Raw genomic sequence first — 19,517 nt, 5'->3', positions numbered from 1 at the left:
TTTTTAAAGTTCCTGTGAAACTTCAGGGTGTGGCGTTTCCTCCAAGGGGACCAATCAGAAACAAAGGGTGGAGCATGATGGTCATTTTGGCAGTACAAATAAACGCATCCCTATTTTTTCAACATGGCAGCTGTTGATGATTCTGCCATCTCCATTTTCACCTAATCTCAACACATCTTTTGTTTCCTTACTTGTCCCATTACCATCTCCTTTGCTTTGTACTATCACCCTTTTGTCATTTAATCTCTCCTGCTTTCCATCCTATCACAGACTTTTCATTTTGTTCTTTCCTCCCCTCCCCCCTTTCCCTGTGTTTGCTTAAAAAATCTATTACATCTCTAAGTTTTTCCAGTTCTGACGAAGATCATGGACCTGAAATGTTTCTCTTTTCTCTATTCACAGATACTGCCTGACCTGCTGAGTATTTCCAGCAATTTTCTGTTTTTATCCATCATCCCTGGTATCATTCTAAGTTAAACTAAAGAAAAATCTTACTGATTAAAAGAAGAGCCAAGAGCAGGTAGTTTCATTTCAGTAGTTTTATTGAAAAATGCCTCTTTCGTTTCAGAAATAAATAGGAAATTTAGGCTGTGAAATTCACAATCTGCAGTTGCAAATATGAAGTAGCAATTCTATATCCATAGGCTTGCAAACAGATTCCAACTGCATTCTAGTTTCTGAAAACACTATATTCTGGTAAAGGTTCCATACTAAATATACATCACAGACATGCATTTCCACCACCCTTTGTAACAGATCTGCTGAGAACCAGCACAATTTTCGTTCAAAGTATTAAAGTCTTAATGTAAAAAAAACGGTTGAAGCAGTGTTAAGTACTGTATCTGTTGGCATGATGATTTTAAGCAGTATTCTTTCTTAAGAGTGTGTTGCACCTAATTCTTGAGTTAACCAATTGATACACTTGTAAGATAAAGTAACATATTCCTATAAGGTTATAACTGAAAATACAGATACGCTATATAATAATTGGAATGTAGTAGACGAGCTTGTCGCTTGCTAATTATCGCTATTGTTTAAATAGCATTTGAAGTGCTAACATGGGATAAATTCGCTGAGTAACCATTGTGAATGGGGGGATAATGGGGATGACTGGTGGGGGGAGGAGACCGTCTATGGTGTGGAAAATGTTTTCTTTTGTTTTTCTTTCTATTTGGAAAAAGAATCGACTGCAGAGAAAGAAAAGTGATTTTTTTTTGGTGTTTTTTTTTGGTTGTAGTGTAATTAAAGTGAACAGGGGCACGGTTAAAACTAATCTACGCAGGTTAAGACCAGACAGCAAAGACTTGCTACTACCTTAAAGCATATACATAACCGGAGGAAAATGAGAGGCCGAGAGCATATGGGTTACGCGAGCAACGAGCGAATTCATTTTTTTTTGCAGCATTCACGTGTGCAGGAGTCCCGGCTTTCAAATGTTGACAAGCAGGGAAGGGGAGGGGTCAGAATAAATCTGATTGCCATGACTACAACGCGGTAAGAAAGATTACCACTGCTTAGTATTTTTAGCGAAAGCATAAATGCATCTCGCACAAGGGGGTGGCTTGCACGATGTCCCTATGTGTCACGATTAGAGGGATTCCTACCATTCCCTGCCCTAATGTAACATGATTGTTACAAGGGATGCGAGGCTGGAACTGTACCAAATATGCGTGTAGCAGCGTTGCAGATGCCATTTAAAAATGGTACTGTGGCTACAGCCAGAGGAATTCTTCCCTCTTTGTGATATCAGGTTACAGTCAGATCCAAAACCAAAACTTTAAACTGCTCAACTGGGGCCAAATGAAGTGATAGAAAACACAGAGACTTCTGCAGACATGAAAGTGGCAACAAGATACAGATTGAAATTCAGTTTGATTCGGTTCCTCTCCTCGCCCTTCCCCTTTTGTATTTTTTTGAAACAATGATGGCCATTCCTCATGAATGAACTCGGCTATATCCAGGCGACTGAATTTCAGTTTCAATTTGGTCGATCTCTTCTTCCTCTTCCCTTTCTATGGGCACAACATGGGTTTCCGGTCGGTAGGGTTGCTGCTCGTATTGTCCTGGTTGGAAATATGGGTCTGATATAACAAACACTATAATCGGCAGCCTACCAATCCTCATTTTTAGACATGTATACAACATGTCAGGCACAAATTAAATTTTTATATCACATACATTTTATATATATATATAATTATATGTATATTTTGATTTACATTCACCTGAAAAAGAGACTTTTACACAATTATACTATTTTCTAACAAAGCAGTGGGGAAGAGTAGAATTGCTTCTTTTGGTTCATTAATAAGGTTGGTAAAAATGTATTTTTCTTAAAGAAAGGATTTGTTTGGAACCAAAAAAGCAATAATTGCACATAAAGTATAATTAACACTACATTTGTAATGACAGGGCAGTTGAAATTGTGCTGTGTGATATTAATAAAAGGATGTTTAACAAAGGTATTGAACTTGCTGTTAAAATGAATTTCATATGAATGTGTTAGCGTGATCATTACTAATACCGAACACGACGATTTGAACTGCCCGTGGCTTTTTAAAAAAAGACCCATTAAATGCAAATCAATAACTTGAAGGAGAATAATTCAACAGTGATTACATTTTTAAATAAAGACACGATAGCAAAATGGAAGGGGCAGACAAAAATGGGTATCAACAAATGTATAGATGCGAGAGAGGGGTTAAAAAGTGAGACCCATGGCAGGCGCACAGCCAACATTTGAGGCTCAAGTTCACCAATCCCCCGCTGCCAGTAGGGAGCCGTGCTAGACGGGAGGACTGGTCGGAGGTAGGACTAAAACACCAACCCGCGCATCCTCTGGGTGTGGCTACCTACTGGGAATGGCGGAACAAACAAATTCAGAATTTGCGGTGTTATTACAAGCTTCTGGGCAGTTGGTAATATCACAAAAGCAAAGCCACACAGGTTTTTTCTGTCGATCTTGCGTGTTGCATTTGTGAGTGCACAAACCTTTCTTTTTAGCTAAACTAAATTAAAAAATATATATATACTGTGACATTCAAGAAGCCTGAAACCAAAGTTATTTTTCTTCCCCCACAGCACTCACCCCCCCCCCCCCGGCCAAAGAAAAGTTTCAGCGTGAAACTGGTCTGGGTCAGTAGTGCAAAACGAACACTAGCAAATCGGTAGCCCATTTTACACTCCGCCCAATTTTCTTTTCCAATGGATCAGAAATTCAACCAGAGCATAGAACAGGCTGCTGATTCATGGTCGCCCCTTTTGCACGACTGTTCGAGACCAATTTCACACTCCTTTGTACTTTTGTCGGTGATTTTTTTGTGGTTTTTTTTTTGGTGATGTGTTCTAATACAGTTTCAGAAGGATGGTTACTTTCTAAAGCAGATAGCAAGCAGCGGGCCCGAAGGCAGAAGCCGGTTTAATAGATGTTACAGCTGGCGTGGGTTGTGATTCAGTTTGAACCGTTGAGATGCTGCAATTAGTTATTTACAGAAACAATACAACAAAGTAATTTGAACACTCCGGGCTAAAAAATCTGTGTTTTTTTTTTGTTGTTGCTGTTTGTAAAATGGTGTAACCTCCGCAAGGTTAGTAGTAAGTTTAAGCCTTGTTCGTGAGCGAGACTCTTTTTTTTGCTTCACAATGAAACAGCCTTAAAATGGCAGGCATCTCTGACGTCTGTTTCATATATAGAAACTGCAAACTCTCTTAGTTTAGTAGGTGTGTTTCTCTCTCCTTATGAAGAACTGATGGTCAACAGAGTTCGTTAAATCAACTCCTGGTGAATTTTCCAAAAAGGCTCATTTCTTATTAAGCTCGGGAACAAATATTTCAGAAACAGAACTTTTCGGTTTTTTCTAAGCACCATGGGTAACCTAGTAAAATTTATCCGGAACCTGAAACAGGTTAAGAATGATGTTAGTTTTGGGAAAAAGAGCTATAATTTTTTTAAATTTTGCATTGGTGAATAAACGAGCTATTTCTGTTTTTTTTAATTATTCAGAACAAAAATCAAACATATATCACATCACAATATTTAGACCGTTAACATATCTGGGGCGGGGATTAATTTTCTCTGCACGCTGGTTTTTTGCAATCCCGGATGTTAAATTCCAGTCAGCGGTTTATCGGCCACTCTTAAACAAATCGAAAGCTGTTGCCTTCCACCAACCGAGATTGGGACGTAACACAAACTCGCGAGAACTAGTGCACTGAGAAAATTATAGTCCCCTTTGTCGATGTTTTGATTGCATTTGTTATCTAAATCGGTACATTTTGAATCGCTGGTATTGACAACAGGTTAAAACATTGAGTACCTGAAATTAGGTTTTAGTATTTTTTTTAGCTAAAGTTACAAGATGAACTTGGCATCAAGGCCTAAAGTTACCCCTTCATGTTGAACAGCCTTTTTATTTACTTTAGCTATGTTTTAAATCAGAATCTTATACTCTAGTTTAGTTTATTTTATTTTCATAATATTAACAGTTGTAGGTGCAATAAATGTAATGTCTCTATTTAGGGATCAATCAGTAGCTGTAAAGCTCTTTTATAATTAAAATAAATTGATGGTTCTCTTTTCTGGGCTTTGCTTTCTTTGAGGTTCAAGTAGAGCCTAGTTCCAGCAACAGTTTGGCCTGAAATATCACAGTGTTGGCTGGTTGGGAGTTGGGGAGGGGAGGTCTTGCATACCTGGGATTACTGGGGGAATGGAAGTCCTGTACACACAGGGTTACCGGGGAGGGTAAGGCCTACACAAATGTGATTGGTGGGGGAGGGGAAAGCTGACAAATGCGATTAGTGGGGGAGGGGACGGCCTACACAAATGAGATTAGTGGTGGGAGGGGCAGTCCTGCACACACTGAGTTGGTGGGGGAATAAGGATTAATTTACAATTGATTTTTTTTATGGAGTTCTTTGGCTATATAAACTTTAACCCTGTAAATTGTCTCCTGATTTCTTGCTATTTAATGAAAATTGAAAACTTTGGAGTTGAGCCAATCAGCTGTAAGACATTTGGTAGCTATGAGAAATATATTTACTTGTAACTAAGTGTTTTCAAGACAGGAACAGTGATGTGATTGGCAGGAAGTGTGATGCAATGTACCGGAAGTACCCGCACAAGACTGTTTTTATTATATGAAGAGGTATATAAGATAGATGTACTGGGAGCTCTACATGGGTTAGTTCATCGAATTTTGGGTCCCTTCTTTGTAGCTGCCAGGGCTGTTAGTTGGATACTGAAATGGACTGCGGTCCATTCTAAGGATTTAATAGTTTACACGCTGAAGCGAATATGGGTGATGATTTCATTATTGCAAGCAATGTCTACACCCATTTGCTTCAAAGAAAGATTTGAATAGCTGCTAAAATCCCACTGGAAAAATAACATTCTTGATATTTCCACATGTGGGATAGAGTTTAAGGGGAATATCCTGCCTTACAGTAATCAGGGGCAGGAAGTTACTTTGACAGATTAAAGACAGGCCTTAGACCCTCCAGGCTGTACAATCTGATGGAGCAGGTTTATGGAATATTCTGGGTTCTTCGGAGTGAGTCGCACACATGGCCCCCTTTTAAGGAATACTACTTGTGAGACATTTAGTTGATGTTCAATTCTTAAAGGGATACTGCCTTCAAGCAATGTGTTTTGCAAACTCTTCATTCTTTTGTCGGGCAAGAAGAGCAATGTGCTTTCACCAATATCAACATAATTTACGTTGCTGTCCAATGCGTTTGTGAACCAACAAAACAAAAAGACTGGCCAAACATTCATTTTAGGAAGACAAGCACCCTTTTAATATCTCAACACATTTCTCGCGCCTTGTGCTTGCCAAAACGTTAAAGGGGCACCACTTTCACAACAGGTTTGACACGTCTTTTGTTTGTTTATGCATGCCACGCAAGTCAAGCTGTTGTTGTGCCACTTGGAGGTGACGCCATTTTGTTGAAAGTGACAGATGACCCTTCTCCTTCAAAAGAAGAGAGATTTTGGAAAGCATTTATTTTTCATGCAGGCAATGCACTTTTAAAATGTTTTAAAAATTAGTATGGCTATATTTATGTCTAAATAATTTATATATTTTATTGGTAATATTGCAAGCCAAACAAGGCGGTTTAATAATGAATTTTAAAATATTAACTTAAAATATTAGATTTCTTTCTGGGCAAGAAGTATGAAATTTACATTTGTGAGCATATTTCATTCCTGTTTTGGTTTCGACATCACCATTAAAACTAGTAATTTGGAAATGGATAGCTCTTTCGACAGCCTGTGAGTGTTTTAAAGAAATTGATCTTATTGGATCTGATCATTAGGGCATGTGACTCTGTTGCCACAAAAACTGCTAAGAATCGTGGGGTCAGTCGCAACATCTCTTAGAGAGGTTACGCAAGGATATAAGAATTAGGAGCAGGGGTAGGCCATACGGCCCCTCGAGCCTGCTCTGCCATTCATTAAGATCACCTCAACTCCACTTTCCTGCCCGATATCCCTTTATTCCCTTAGTGCCCAAAAATCTATCAATCTCGGTCTTGAATATATTCAATGACTGAGCATCGATAGCCATCTGGGGTAGAGAATTCCAAAGTTTCGCAACCCGCTGAGTGAAAAAATTCCTCCTCATTTCAATCTGAAATGGCTGACCCCTTATCCTGAGACTGTGCTCCCTAATTCTAAACTCTCCAGCCAGGGGAAACAATCTCTCAGCATCTACCCTGTCAATCCCCCATAGAATCTTAGATGTTTCAATGAGGTCACCTCTCATTCTTCTAAACTACAGAGAGTATAGGAAAAATCTATCCAATCTCTCCTCATAGGATGACTCTCTCATCCCAGGTTCTCACTATGTTGGTGGTTATTGTCTCTCTACCTCGTAGGTTAGCATTGCCCACTCTGGTTGGATCTATTCCTTGTAGTTTGATTACATAGCATTTGACCACATGAGATCTGATCACGTACCATCTTATTATGTGCCATCTGATCAAATGTTGTTTGTCCGCAGTTGGGGAACGTTATACTTCGCCCACCTCAGTATCTTTGCTCGTGGTTTCACGAAGCAGCTGTTGTGCGCGAAGCTTCGAAAACCACTGGTGCAAACCACAGGTGTGAACCATGAATGTGAAGTGCAAACTTTTCTCCTGGGTTGCTAGCCGCAGTGCCCAGCGGATCAATCAAGGCAATGCTGGACACCAGTTTTAAACCAAGCAAATTGTTAGAATCATACAGCATCATAAGAGACCACTTGGACCATCATGCCTGTTCCAGCTCTCTGAAAGAGCTAACCAGTTAGTCCCACTCCTCCGCTATTTTCTCATAGCCCTGCAAGCTATTCTTTTTCATGTATTTATCCAATTCCCTTTGAAAGATCCTATTAAATCTAATTTCACCGCCCTTTCAGGCAGTGCATTTCAGATCATAACAACTCGCTGTGTAAACAAATTCTCCCGACATCTACTCTGGTTCTTTTGCCAAATATCTTAAATCTGTGCCATGGTGACCAACCCTATCACCAGTGGAAATAGTTTCTCCTTATTTACTGAAAACCCCTCATAATTATGAACACCTTTATTAAATCTGCTCGAGGAGAACAATCCCAGCTTCTCCAGGCTCTCCACATAACTGAAGCCCCTCATCCCTGCTACCATTCTAATAAATCTCCTTTGCATCCTCTCCAAGGTCTTGACATCCTTCCTAAAGTGTGATGCCCACAATACTCCAGCTGAGGCCTAACCAGTAATTTATAAAGGTTTAGCATTTTCCTGGCAAGTAAAACCATGGTCCTGTAGCACAGAAATGCGAGTAACTATAATAATAAAACAGTATTTCTATTTACTTCTCGACACCTATGCTTACAGCTTGCATCACATTCAAGTTTTCAGAACTTTAGCCACAGAAATCCAGCAACTGCGGCAGGGAGCATTACCCCCCACGCATCAAACTCAGTTTCTGTTTAGGCCAGTGCTGTCCAATGAGTGAGCTGCTGGCAACATGTGACTAATTTGGGGAGGGCTAATAAGGCAAGGGAATACACAATAAATGGTAGGATACTGAGAACAGTAGAGGAAAAGAGAGACCTTGGAGTGCATGTCCACAGATCCCTGAAGGTAGCAGGACAGGTAGGTAAGGTGGTTAAGAAGGCATATGAGATACTTCCCTTTATTAGCCGATGCATAGAATATAAGAGCAGGGAGGTTATGCTAGAACTGTATAAAAACTAGTTAGGCCACAAGTAGAGTACTGTGTGCAGTTCTGGTCACCACACTACAGGAAAGATGTGATTGCAATAGGGAGAGTACAGAGAAGATTTACAAGGATGTTGCCAGGAATGGAGCATTTTAGCTGTGCGGAAAGATTGGATAGGCTGTAGTTGTTTTCTTTGGAACAAAGGAGGCTGACAGAAGACTTAATTTGTGTCTAAAATTATGAAGGACCTCGATAGAGTAGATAGGAAGTATCTATTTTCCTTAGCAAAGAGGTCAATAACTAAGGGGCATAGATTTAAGGTAATTGGTAGAAGGATTAGAGGAAAGTTGAGGAGAACCTTTTTCACCCAGAGGGTGTTGGGGGTCTGTAACCCACTGCCAGAAAGGGTGGTAGAGACAGAAACCTTCAGCCCATTTAAAAAGTACTTGGATATGCACTTGAAGTGCCGTAACCTACAGGGCTACGGACCAAGAGTTGGAAAGTGGTTGGATAGCTTTTTTTCAGCCAGCACAGACATGATGAGCCGAATGGCCGTCTTCCGTGCTGCAGATTTGAATGATTGATTCTATGAATCGGGCATCCAGATGCAACTAATTGCATTTCTGATGACTAAATATAACAATAATAGACTTCACCATTGGTTATGACCTCAATATAACCCGCATGGTCTAAACTTGTGAACTTTAACTTTTTGGGCGCTTGTTGGTAAAAGGGTAAGACGAAAAGCAGAGTGTGTGTCTTTTTTGATTTTTGTGACTGCTTTACTTCCATAGTTTTTGAATGGTGGTAAATATACACGTGATGTACATTTAGCTTGAGTGTAGCTGAGGCTTGTTTTTCTAAATAGCCACACCTGTGGTTAGTCAGTGATTTCTATTGGACAACACTGATTTAGGTCACACAGACTAAACACTTTCCTCTAATTATTTCATCTGAGAGGAAACTGGAAGCTGGAAGATTCGTCTTCCATTCACTGCTCATAGAATCTCACAGCACAAAAGAAGACCATTGCGCCTGTGCCGTTCCTGGAGACTCTCAGACAATCCGAGAGGGTGGACAATAACCCTACTCGTGGTCCTGCTCTCTTTTCACACTGACCCTTTCTGCTTGGTCTTCCCATTAGCCCTGCGGGTCGACACTGCACTCATCTCAACTCCAGCTATGCCCTGCCTCAGCGACCTCTTACACAAATCTAGGTAGCAAACAGCACAAAGCAGCTGCACACCACGTCAAATCACTCGTCTTACTGATTACCTCTCTGCCAAGAACTGCCATTTTTGGATTGAGGCCTCCAAGCACCAAGGCTACCCATGATGCATTTCAGCACAGCCACATGTTAATCTTCGCTGCTGTTTTGTTACTTGTTTGTTTAGTCACCTGTTTAAATCCCGATTTATATAAGGAGCCACTGGATCATTCGGGCAAACATTCCAGCCACTTCTTCAGTTTAAAGAACAAAAAGTTATAGCCTTACAAATCTTTGCAATGGATGCCTCTCTTGTTATGCTTCACTTTACAGCATGGGTGCAATTAGATGTCATGCATTGCAAAGTCCAGGACAGAATGGTCGACTGATCATTCTCCAGTTTACCAAGGTGTAAACTTCTTACTAGCCTACTGAATGGTTAGTTTACAAACTATACAAGAAGCTCATTAGTTTTTAGTGCCTTGGTTTAATTCATGTTAATTATCATGTTAAAAAAATTAATAAGAATTTTTTTTTAAATTGTTTATAGTATAGTTATAAAAGTGGTTAAAAAGGTGCTAATTTCACCCAACTCAGTAGGGAGTTTATGTCTTAAACCAATGTTTAAAAAAACTACCTGATGTCAATCTGATTTCAAAAAGAATATATAAAAAGAAAACAGCAAATTGCTGGACTAATTCTGAAGACCACAACCTACCTGGATATCCATTGTATGGGATGCCTGCACACATGGAGGAATCGCAATAACCAGGAGGGCCAGGAGGACCTCGAGTCCCATAATGTCCTTGACGACCAGGTGGTCCTAGGGGTCCCATTGGACCTGGAGGACCTGTTGGGCCAGTTCTTGATTCTCCTCGTGAGCCTGGATAAAAAGATAACACCAGAGAGATTAGGGCAGAATCAGCACTATATTATTGTTTAATTCTCTTCTAATTTTCTCCTCTCGCCTCCTGAAGATGTTGGGGTACAGTTCCGGTTGTGCCTGCAGTCCTCTGGTACCTAACCTCCGCCAACCCGCAGTGGTTAATTTTTGTATGTGAGCCTACACAGTGAGTGTAGGCTGGATATTGCACCATGGGAAGAATAATAGTTGTGCTCGATTCCATCCACATCTTACACACACACGTGCGCACACACATGTATGCATGTGCACACACTAAGGCACACATGCACGTGGTCACATACACACACAAGTACTTACCGCCAGGAGTCACTGTTGAGTTTAAATGGGTAACTCACTAAAATAGAGTAATGTAACTCCAATTGAGTAAGCTTTCATAGAATCAAAGTATAGTACAGCCTGAAGGAGGCTATTTGGCCCATCGAGTCTGCACCAGCTCTTTCAAAGCGCTATCCAGTTAATCCCACTCCCCCACTCTTTCCCCATGTTCCTGCAATTTTTTTTCCTTCCAGTATTTATCCAATTCTCTTATGAAGGCTATTATTGAATCTGTATCCAGCAGACAGTTCATTCCAAATCCTAACTATTCGTTGCGTAAAAACGTTTTTCCTCATGTCGCCTCTGATTCTTTTGCGAAACACCTTAAATTTGTGCCCTCTAGTTATCGTCCTTTCAGCAATTGGAAAAAGTTTCTCTCTATTTACTCTATCTAAACCCTTCATGATTTTGAACACCTCTATCAAATCTCCTCTCGGCCTTCTCTGCTCTCAGGAGAACACCCCCAGCTTCTCCAGTCTCTCCACGTAACTGTGAGCCCTCATTCCTGGAACCATTCCAGTAAATCTCTTCTGTACCCTCTCCAAAACCTTTCATCACAGATCTCAGACTGGGTGAGTGATATCCCGCACCTAAGCCATAATGTGCCTGCTTGAGTAATGAATAGAAAAGCATGGAGTTCGCCAACACTGATACCCTCATCTTGAGAGGTAAAAACAAAAATCACCCACTTTTTTCTTGTTATTTCTTTGCTGAAAAGAAGACTGTTATATCTGGAGCGAGGAATGAAATAACTGCACATGTGCATTAAAACAGGAGCGGTTTAAAATAACTTATGCCGTTTTTTAAACTTGGAAACCTTGCCTCTAACCCCAAACCTGCCTGGCAGCTGTTCCTCATTCTGTCTAGACTACCTCCACGTAATTCAAGAACAGTCTTCTGTAACTCTCAACATATGTTGTAAATGAAACCACAAAATTACCGCCCCCCCCCATACCAACCCTCATGGGGTTTCCCCCAACCCCCACCCTACCTCTGAAAATAAAATTAAAAATTCTGATCGCTGGGATTAAAAATTACTCATCATTTACTTCACTTTTATTTTCCACGACCAATTGACTCCCATTTAATGACTGAACCATCCATCTGGGGGTAGGAGGTAACCTGCAACGAATGAACGCACGACTCTGCTTTTTTAATTTTGAGCTATGGTTGTCTCAGGGGATAGCCCACCTTAAACAAATAAAAAAAGGCGCCACCTTTGCCTCTCTATGACCCATGAGGGGTTGATGTAATGTCTGTGTAGGAATGAGCCGCAGCAAGGGTAACAGAATAACTCAACCTCTGCTACTGAGCAAGCCATGTGCACTGCTGATTGTGTGTTTTTTTAACAATAAAAAATGTCTGCTTAAATAACGGTTTTAGAACTCCCAGGACACGATATGATTCAATACTCCATGAATCACTGCCCATCAGCGACTGGCACCTTCCTTTCCAGAAGAGTGCTTCTGCCAATGAAGTTTTATGAAGGAAGGAGGTATGAAAGGGGGGGTTCATCTAAGGGTCGCCAATCACGTATTGCCTCCAGGAATTAAAGTTTAATCTCTAAGACTGCCACGAGCAACCCGAGATAAAAATCACAAGGGGTGTAAAAAAAACACCACCACCTTCTCAGGCCACGTGCCGACTCAGCTCAGCCTTGGTCTAACTTAGATTTATTTTTAACACAGCAGAATTTTTGGTATGGAAATCTGGAGCTTTTGATACTTTTTTCAGGGAAAATGGGAGTTGCTGAGCCAAAAATTTCCAAGCTTTCTCTTATAGCTTAATGGTTGAAAGCTGAGAAAAAAATAATTCGCCCCGAAGTTCATTCCGAGTATTGACATTGAAGTCAATGAAAAGGAAGATTGCACAGGGCACCTCATGGGCAGTCAATTCACTATGCCCATTTTAAACAATTACCCAAAGTTAAAATAACCCCCAAAATATTGGCACCAGAACTGAGTAGAGTGGAGCAATCTGTTTATTTCTTTAATTCACTTGCTACCCCGACAAATTTGGAGCAATGAAATCTTCTGCATCATGTGACTTGCACACGTTGCTCCATGCAATAGTTTGCTCATAAATAAAACTACATACCAGGGGGTCCAGGTAAACCTCGCGGCCCTTGTTTGCCGATACCTGGACTGCCTCGTTCACCATTTTCTCCAGAGGCACCTAGCAGCGAAGGAGAAAAGACGTGCTATTGAGAGTATGATGTAATACTGAAAGATTCAGACAGTTCATTAACAATGAAGCAAAAATAAAACACGAACATGCCGATATTCTCTACTTCTAGCTTAAAAGGGCCATTGCTGCCTCAGTTATTGAATATTTTAGGATGGAATAAAAGCAGATGATGCCGGTAACGCCCAGTCAATCCATCAGAATTTGCGAAGAGCCAAGTCAGATTTTTTGCACTAAATTCCTATTTTACGATGCTAATTATGTTGCTTAATTCAAATTAAATCTGAATTTGCCGATCTTCTTGGAATTGTAACACCCAAGAGCCACTGCTTTTCGTGGGACCAAGAGGATCGTCCTCCTTGCCACACAAAACAAAATCTCCCCACATCTGCCGGGCCATGCCTCGGGAAATAGTATGGGCCTCTTGCTAGTGGCATCAGGTGAGGATACCATGGATGTGATCATATCGGGTTGGGAGAAAGGTAGCAGGTTCAAAATCAAAGCTTTCCCCTCATTATGTGCCGGAACCATCATAACCCTTCCTGACAGCCGTTAGCAGTTGGTGCTGAACGCGATTGGTAATGTTGCGGTGTGTTGGCTGCAATCTAAGGATTTTGGACTTTACCGGTACTGTTTACTAATCTGTAGGAAAAAGGACGACGGTGTGCCTGCTATCATTGCTAAAATAGCCTTGTCAAAATTTTGCACAGACAATTCGTAATCAAAGGTCAGCCTGCTTCTCCCAGGCCCAGGAGAGTACAATGCTGCAGGTAACAGTTAGCTGTTCATACAGGACTCCTGTTGACTTCCCAGTTATGCTGCCACCCATCTATAATAGCTAAAGTTGGTTCTGATCCAACCAAGGTGAGCCATTGCCCAAGGACATTATTCCTGTCTCAAATTTTTGGCAGTGGAGAGGTTATGGGGGAGGTTTGAATTAGAAAGCATTTAGTTGAAGATGCAACACCAAGCCACTACACACATGAAATGTTGAACCTTCTCTTCTTCATCTTTACGTTTTCACCATACACTAATGCAAGTGGAACATTCTGAACAGCAACGAGCTTTAAGTCTGGTTAGCACACTTGAAAAGACTAGATTGAATGTCACATACCTCTTTCACCGGGTCTGCCTTGAACACCAGGTGTTCCTGGGAATCCTGGTGGGCCTGAGGGCCCTGTTTCTCCGACTGCTCCGGTGTTACCTGTTGCTCCGGGTGGTCCGGGTGGCCCAGCAACAGCCCGATTGTAGTAACCATTGGGGATCTGGTTTATCAACGAGTTCACTCTTCTCATCTGGTCTGCAAAAGTTAACGGAATATCTTAAGCCAAAATCTGTTTTCTTTATGTAATGCTGTGAATCTAGTTCTGTTCTCTCCAGAGCTCCCAATCTCATGAAAGAAGAAGACTAGCATTTATATAGCGCCTTTCATGACCACCGGACGTTCCAAAGCGCTTTCCAGCCAATTAAGTACTTTTAGAAGTGTAGTCATTGTTGAAATGTGGCAGCCAATTTGCACACAGCAAACTCCCACAAACAGCAATGTGATAATGACTAGGTATATTTTTTAGTGATGTTGGTTGACGGATATATATTGGCCAGGACACTGGGGATAACTCCCCTACTCTTAGAAATAGTGCCATAGAATCCTTTAGATTCAGCCTTCAGGGCAAACAGGGCCTCAATTTAACATCTCCTCCTAAAGATGGCACCTTCGATCTCAGGAGTGTCAGCCTAGATTATTGTGCTCGGGGGCCCAAATTTCCCCATGAGTTGCAATGTTTTTTTTGGTGCAACTTGATTTTTCTAGTGTATCTTTTTAGTTGCTAATATGGCCATTTAATTTGCGCCAGTGTAAGTGAGTTAGTTAGGTTTTTTGTTAGGTCAGTTTTTTTTCCCAAAAGGAGGCGTTCCCAGCCACTTACACCATTTAAGCCAATTTGGCCAGAAAAAAGTTGTACTAAACTAACTTAGGGCAGCGTATGTGTCCACTTTTGTCCGTACAGAACGACCTTACTTATAGTTAAGGAATCGGCGCAAGTAACGACATTTAAAGCACCACCAAGCACCAAACAAAGCACAAAAAGTAATAAGCAATTACTTAACAAATAGAAACATAGAAACATAGAAAATAGGTGCAGGAGTAGGCCATTCTGCCCTTCGAGACTGCACCACCATTCAATATGATCATGGCTGATCATGCAACTTCAGAACCCCATTCCTGCCTTCTCTCCATAGCCTTTGATCTCTTTAGCCATAAGGGCCACATCTAACTCCCTTTTGAATATATCTAACAAACTGGTGAAGAAGTTTCTCCTCATCTCGGTCGTAAATGGCTTATCCCTTATCCTTAGACTGTGATCCCTGGATCTGGACTTCCCCAACAATGGAACATTCTTCCTGCATCTAACCTGTCCAATCCCGTCAGAATTTTATATGTTTCGATGAGATCCCCTCTCATTCTTCTAAATTCCAGTGAATATAAGCCCAGTCGATCCAGTCTTTCTCCATATGTCAATCCTGCCATGCTGTGAATCAGTCTGGTGAACCTTCGCTACACTCCCTCAATAGCAAGAATGTCCTTCCTCAGATTAGGGGACCAAAACTGGACACGATATTCAAGGTGTGGCCTCACCAACTGCAGTAAGACCTCCCTGCTCCTATACTCAAATCCTCGCGCTATGAAGGCCAACATGCTATTTGCCTTCTTCACCGCCTGCTGTATCTGCATGCCAACTTTCAATGACTGGTGTACCATGACACCCAGGTCTCGTTGTACCTCCCCTTTTACTAATCTGTCACCATTCAGATAATATTCTGTCTCCCTGTTTTTGCCACCAAAGTGGATATCCTCACATTTATCTACATTATACTGCATCTGCCTTGCATTTGCCCACTCACCTAACCTGTACAAGTCACTCTCCAGCCTCTTAGATCCTCCTCACAGCTCACACTGCCACCCAGCTTAGTGTTATCTGCAAACTTGGAGATATTCCATTCAATTCCTTCATCCAAATCATTAATGTATATTGTAAATAGCTGCGGTACCCCACTAGTCACTGCCTGCCATTCTGTAAAGGACCCATTTATTTCTACTCTTTACTTCCTGTCTGCCAACCAGTTCTCTATCCACATCAATACATTACCTCCAATACCATGTGCTTTAATTTTGCACACTAATCTCTTGTGTGGGACCTTGTCAAAAGCCTTTTGAAAGTCCAAATACACCATATCCATTGGTTCTTCCTTGTCCATTTGACTAGTTACATCCTCAAAAAATTCTAGAAGATTTGTCAAGCATGATTTCCCTTTCATAAATCCATGCTGACTTGGACCGATCCTGTCACTGCTTTCCAAATGCGCTGCTATTACATCTTTAACAATTGATTCCAACATTTTCCCCTCTACCGATGCCAGGCTAACCGGTCTATAATTCTCTGTTTACTCTCTCCCTGCTTTTTTAAAAAGTGGGGTTACATTAGCTACCCTCCAATCCATAGGAACTGATCCAGAGTCTATAGAATGTTGAAAAATGACCACCAGTGCATCCACTATTTCTAGGCCACTTCCTTAAGTACTCTGGGATGCAGACTATCAGGCCCTGGGGATTTATTGCCCTTCAATCCCATCAATTTCCCGAACACAATTTCCTGACTAATAAGGATTTCCTTCAGTTCCTCCTTCTTGCTAGACCCTCGGTCTCCTAGAATTTCCGGAAGTTTATTTGTGTCTTCCTCAGATGTTGCCTGACCTGCAGAGTATTTCCAGCATTTTCTGAATTTATTTGAGATTTTCAGCAGCCGCAGTATTTTGTTTTTCTGTGGTTCAGTTGCTACACTTTGACATAGGCAGGATATGGGCTTGTGTGCAACACGCTGTAAGCTTTCAGAAGTTGGCAAGCATTAGTCTGCATGGGTATCGAACTCACCAGAAACCTGGTAATTGGGACATCCCATGGCAAAATGTGCTATTTAACCAATCGACCTGTCCAAAATGCACATACTTCCAGCATCCGAGAATTAAAGTCATTAAATGGATGAGTTAGGAAGGTTTTGTGTCTGGCCACAATGCATAAATTTATGAGGGGCCTAGATAGCGTAACTAGGAAGGACCTATTTCCCCTAGCAGAGAGGTCAATAACCAGGGGACATAGATTTAAAGTAATTGGTGGAAGGATTAGAGGGGAGTTAAGAACTTTTTTCATGCAGAGGGTGGTGGAGGTCTGAAACTCACTGCCTGAAAGGGTGGAGGCAGAAACCGTCACCACATTTAAAAAGTACTTGGATATGCACTTGAAGTGCTGTGACTTATAAGGCTACGGACCAAAAGCTGGAAAGTGGGATTAGGCTGGGTAACTCTTTTTTGGCCGGCATGGACACATTGGGTAAAATGGTCTTCTTCTGTGCTGTAAATTTCTATGATTCTAAGAGTCATTGATATATATACATACACATTAAATATATATATATATATTCCACTTGTAACATTGCTAGTTCTGAAGAGGAAAAAGCCCAAAGAATTCTCTTCATCTATTCTACACTTGAGCAGGATTTGTTTGCAAGAAACTGTTGACCTCTTAATTAATATTGCCTCATAGCTGAAGATGAGTTAAAGGCTGCCATCCAAACAACTTCACCTCTCTGGCACTTGGTTAAATATTTATTTATTTATATATCATTGTTTGCATTGTGCCCTTTACTACTTATTCCCTAGTAAACTCTTCCTCCAGGCAGGTCATTAGTTCTAGTTTGGCCCATGCCTTTGTGTACAGACTTCCGACACACACTGCTCCATGCAGAAAGACTTGCATTTATATAGCGCCTTTCACAACCTCAGGACGTCTCAATGCGCTTTAAAGCCAATTAAGTATGTTTGAAGTATAGTCACTGTTGTAATGTAGGAAACACGGTAGCCAATTTGTGCATAGCAAGCTCCTACAAACAGCAATGTGATAATGACCATATAATCTGTTTTAATGTTACATTTTTGACCCACAAGGGGCGGGGGGAGGGGGTGCGGATAGAGCCCAGGAAAAACCGGAAGTCCGGCTTTCCCCGCACGCTTCCACAGCATGCATGTAACGTCATGGGCAGGTTTCTCGCCCGGAAGTCAGTCTGATTGACAGGCTGGCTTCCAGTCGGGCGGGTAATGCTGAAGAAGAGGCTGCAGAGCCAGGTAGGTGTGAGCCCTGACTCCAGGGGCAGATTTTCTTAAAACCAAGTTTTAAATTCTCAAAATTGGTGGGATTTGAACTCGCGTTCTGTGGATTATTGGCCCAAGCCTTTGTATTACTTGTCCAGTAACATAACCACTACACTACCAAAACATGGCGGTGTGACAGCATCGTTTCAGGTGTTGAGGCTGGATGTAGTGCATCCCTGGAGCAGCCCTTTTCTGAAGCTATACTGTTGAACCACAATGTTGATGGTCACAGGAAACTCTTTCAAGCAGACGCTACGGGGTTGAAATTCGGTCCCGCTGCTTTTGAAGCGGTGTCACTGGCTGAGTGCTGTTTTTAACACCAGGCAGTAGGTGCTGCCTCAGTTTTGCCATCCAACGATAGGGGAGCAGTGCTAAAAGTGGCATTGCACACTCATCCTCGGGTGCCAACGGAGCGGCACCTCAATAGGCCTACCGAATTTCCCCACAGTAGGCTGCCGGCATGCAAGGTTAAAAAAAAAATGAAAAAAAGTTTCCGACTGGTCCCATTAATACCTTAAATGTAAAAAAAACCCCAAAAACACTTGCCTTGATCCCTGGACCCTACCACCCCAAGATCCCCGATGTCCCACCACCTATCCCAGCCTGTACGGACTCCTGCCGGTAAAGACACCATACTCACCTAATTTCGCAGCCGTGGTGGCAAGGGGGGCGTTACACGCTCGACGTTCCCCCATGGGTGGCGGCCGAGCGCACAGCGGTGCGTCTTGCTGCCGCCCCCACCGCCCAACTAAATTCCCAGTCAGCCCAGGAACAACATGGTCACTGCTGACAGTAAGGACTTAGCCGCCCTTCTCCAATGGCAACGGGTGGCGTTAAAAAACGAATTTTGACCCCAAAAGGAGGAGTCGTACCTATGAAGGAACATCAGGAAGACACTAACTCCTTGCTCAATGTTGGTAGGAGCGCATTGTCTTCCCCAACCGAGGTTACGTAATCAAAGGCATGTTTACGCAGGAGCTGGGATTCCAGGAGAGGGGTGCTCATTCTGAGCAGCTGAGTCCCCTTTTGCACCACGTCTGTATGTCACATATCTTTGCTGGAGGGCCAGTTATAATCCCCCATTTCCTGCTCCCCTCTCTAAGGACCTACAAAACACATTAAATACTGCTAGAGGAATAGAGATTGCGAATGTCAGAAGCACACTGTCAGTATAAAATGCTTTTGAGTTCAAGTCTTACCGACAAGCTCATATTTGCCTACATATCATAACTGAAGCCAACCTGCCTTTTTAAATATTTTTCACATTGGCATTTTTAAGGTGTTTGTGTATACTTTCCCCCTCCCCGGGAAACCTATCGACGCTGCAAGATATCGAGGGCCACACAAAATAATAATGACAATTGGCCTGTCAGCCGATCGCTATCAGGACGAGATTTTAGCAGTGAACTCAACTTGCAACAAAAGGCTTCATCTGTTCGCAAGAGTGAAATATCTGGATTGGCAGGTGGCAGGTAAACCCATATTATTGCCAATGCTCTCCA

At 41.9% G+C, this 19,517-nt stretch overlaps 1 protein-coding gene across 1 annotated transcript in view; it reads right to left on the bottom strand.

Moving 5' to 3' along the window:
- Window positions 1–524: 524 nt before the first annotated feature.
- LOC139272935 (collagen alpha-1(XII) chain-like) overlaps window positions 525–19,517 on the bottom strand; it is a 317,348-nt gene continuing 298,355 nt past the window's right edge. The window contains exons 62-65 of the mRNA XM_070889065.1: window positions 13,928–14,113; window positions 12,727–12,804; window positions 10,108–10,272; window positions 525–2,063 (exon numbers count right to left, since the gene is read on the bottom strand). Coding sequence (XP_070745166.1) covers window positions 1,936–2,063; window positions 10,108–10,272; window positions 12,727–12,804; window positions 13,928–14,113 — 557 coding nt within the window. The 3' untranslated portion in view covers window positions 525–1,935. The remainder of the gene's footprint in view (window positions 2,064–10,107; window positions 10,273–12,726; window positions 12,805–13,927; window positions 14,114–19,517) is intronic.

This window comes from Pristiophorus japonicus, chromosome 9 (assembly GCF_044704955.1).
Source record: "Pristiophorus japonicus isolate sPriJap1 chromosome 9, sPriJap1.hap1, whole genome shotgun sequence".
NCBI classification, from domain to species: Eukaryota; Metazoa; Chordata; class Chondrichthyes; family Pristiophoridae; genus Pristiophorus; species Pristiophorus japonicus.
Note: the sequence above shows the minus strand (reverse complement) of the source record. Positions and strands in the feature narration are given on the sequence as shown.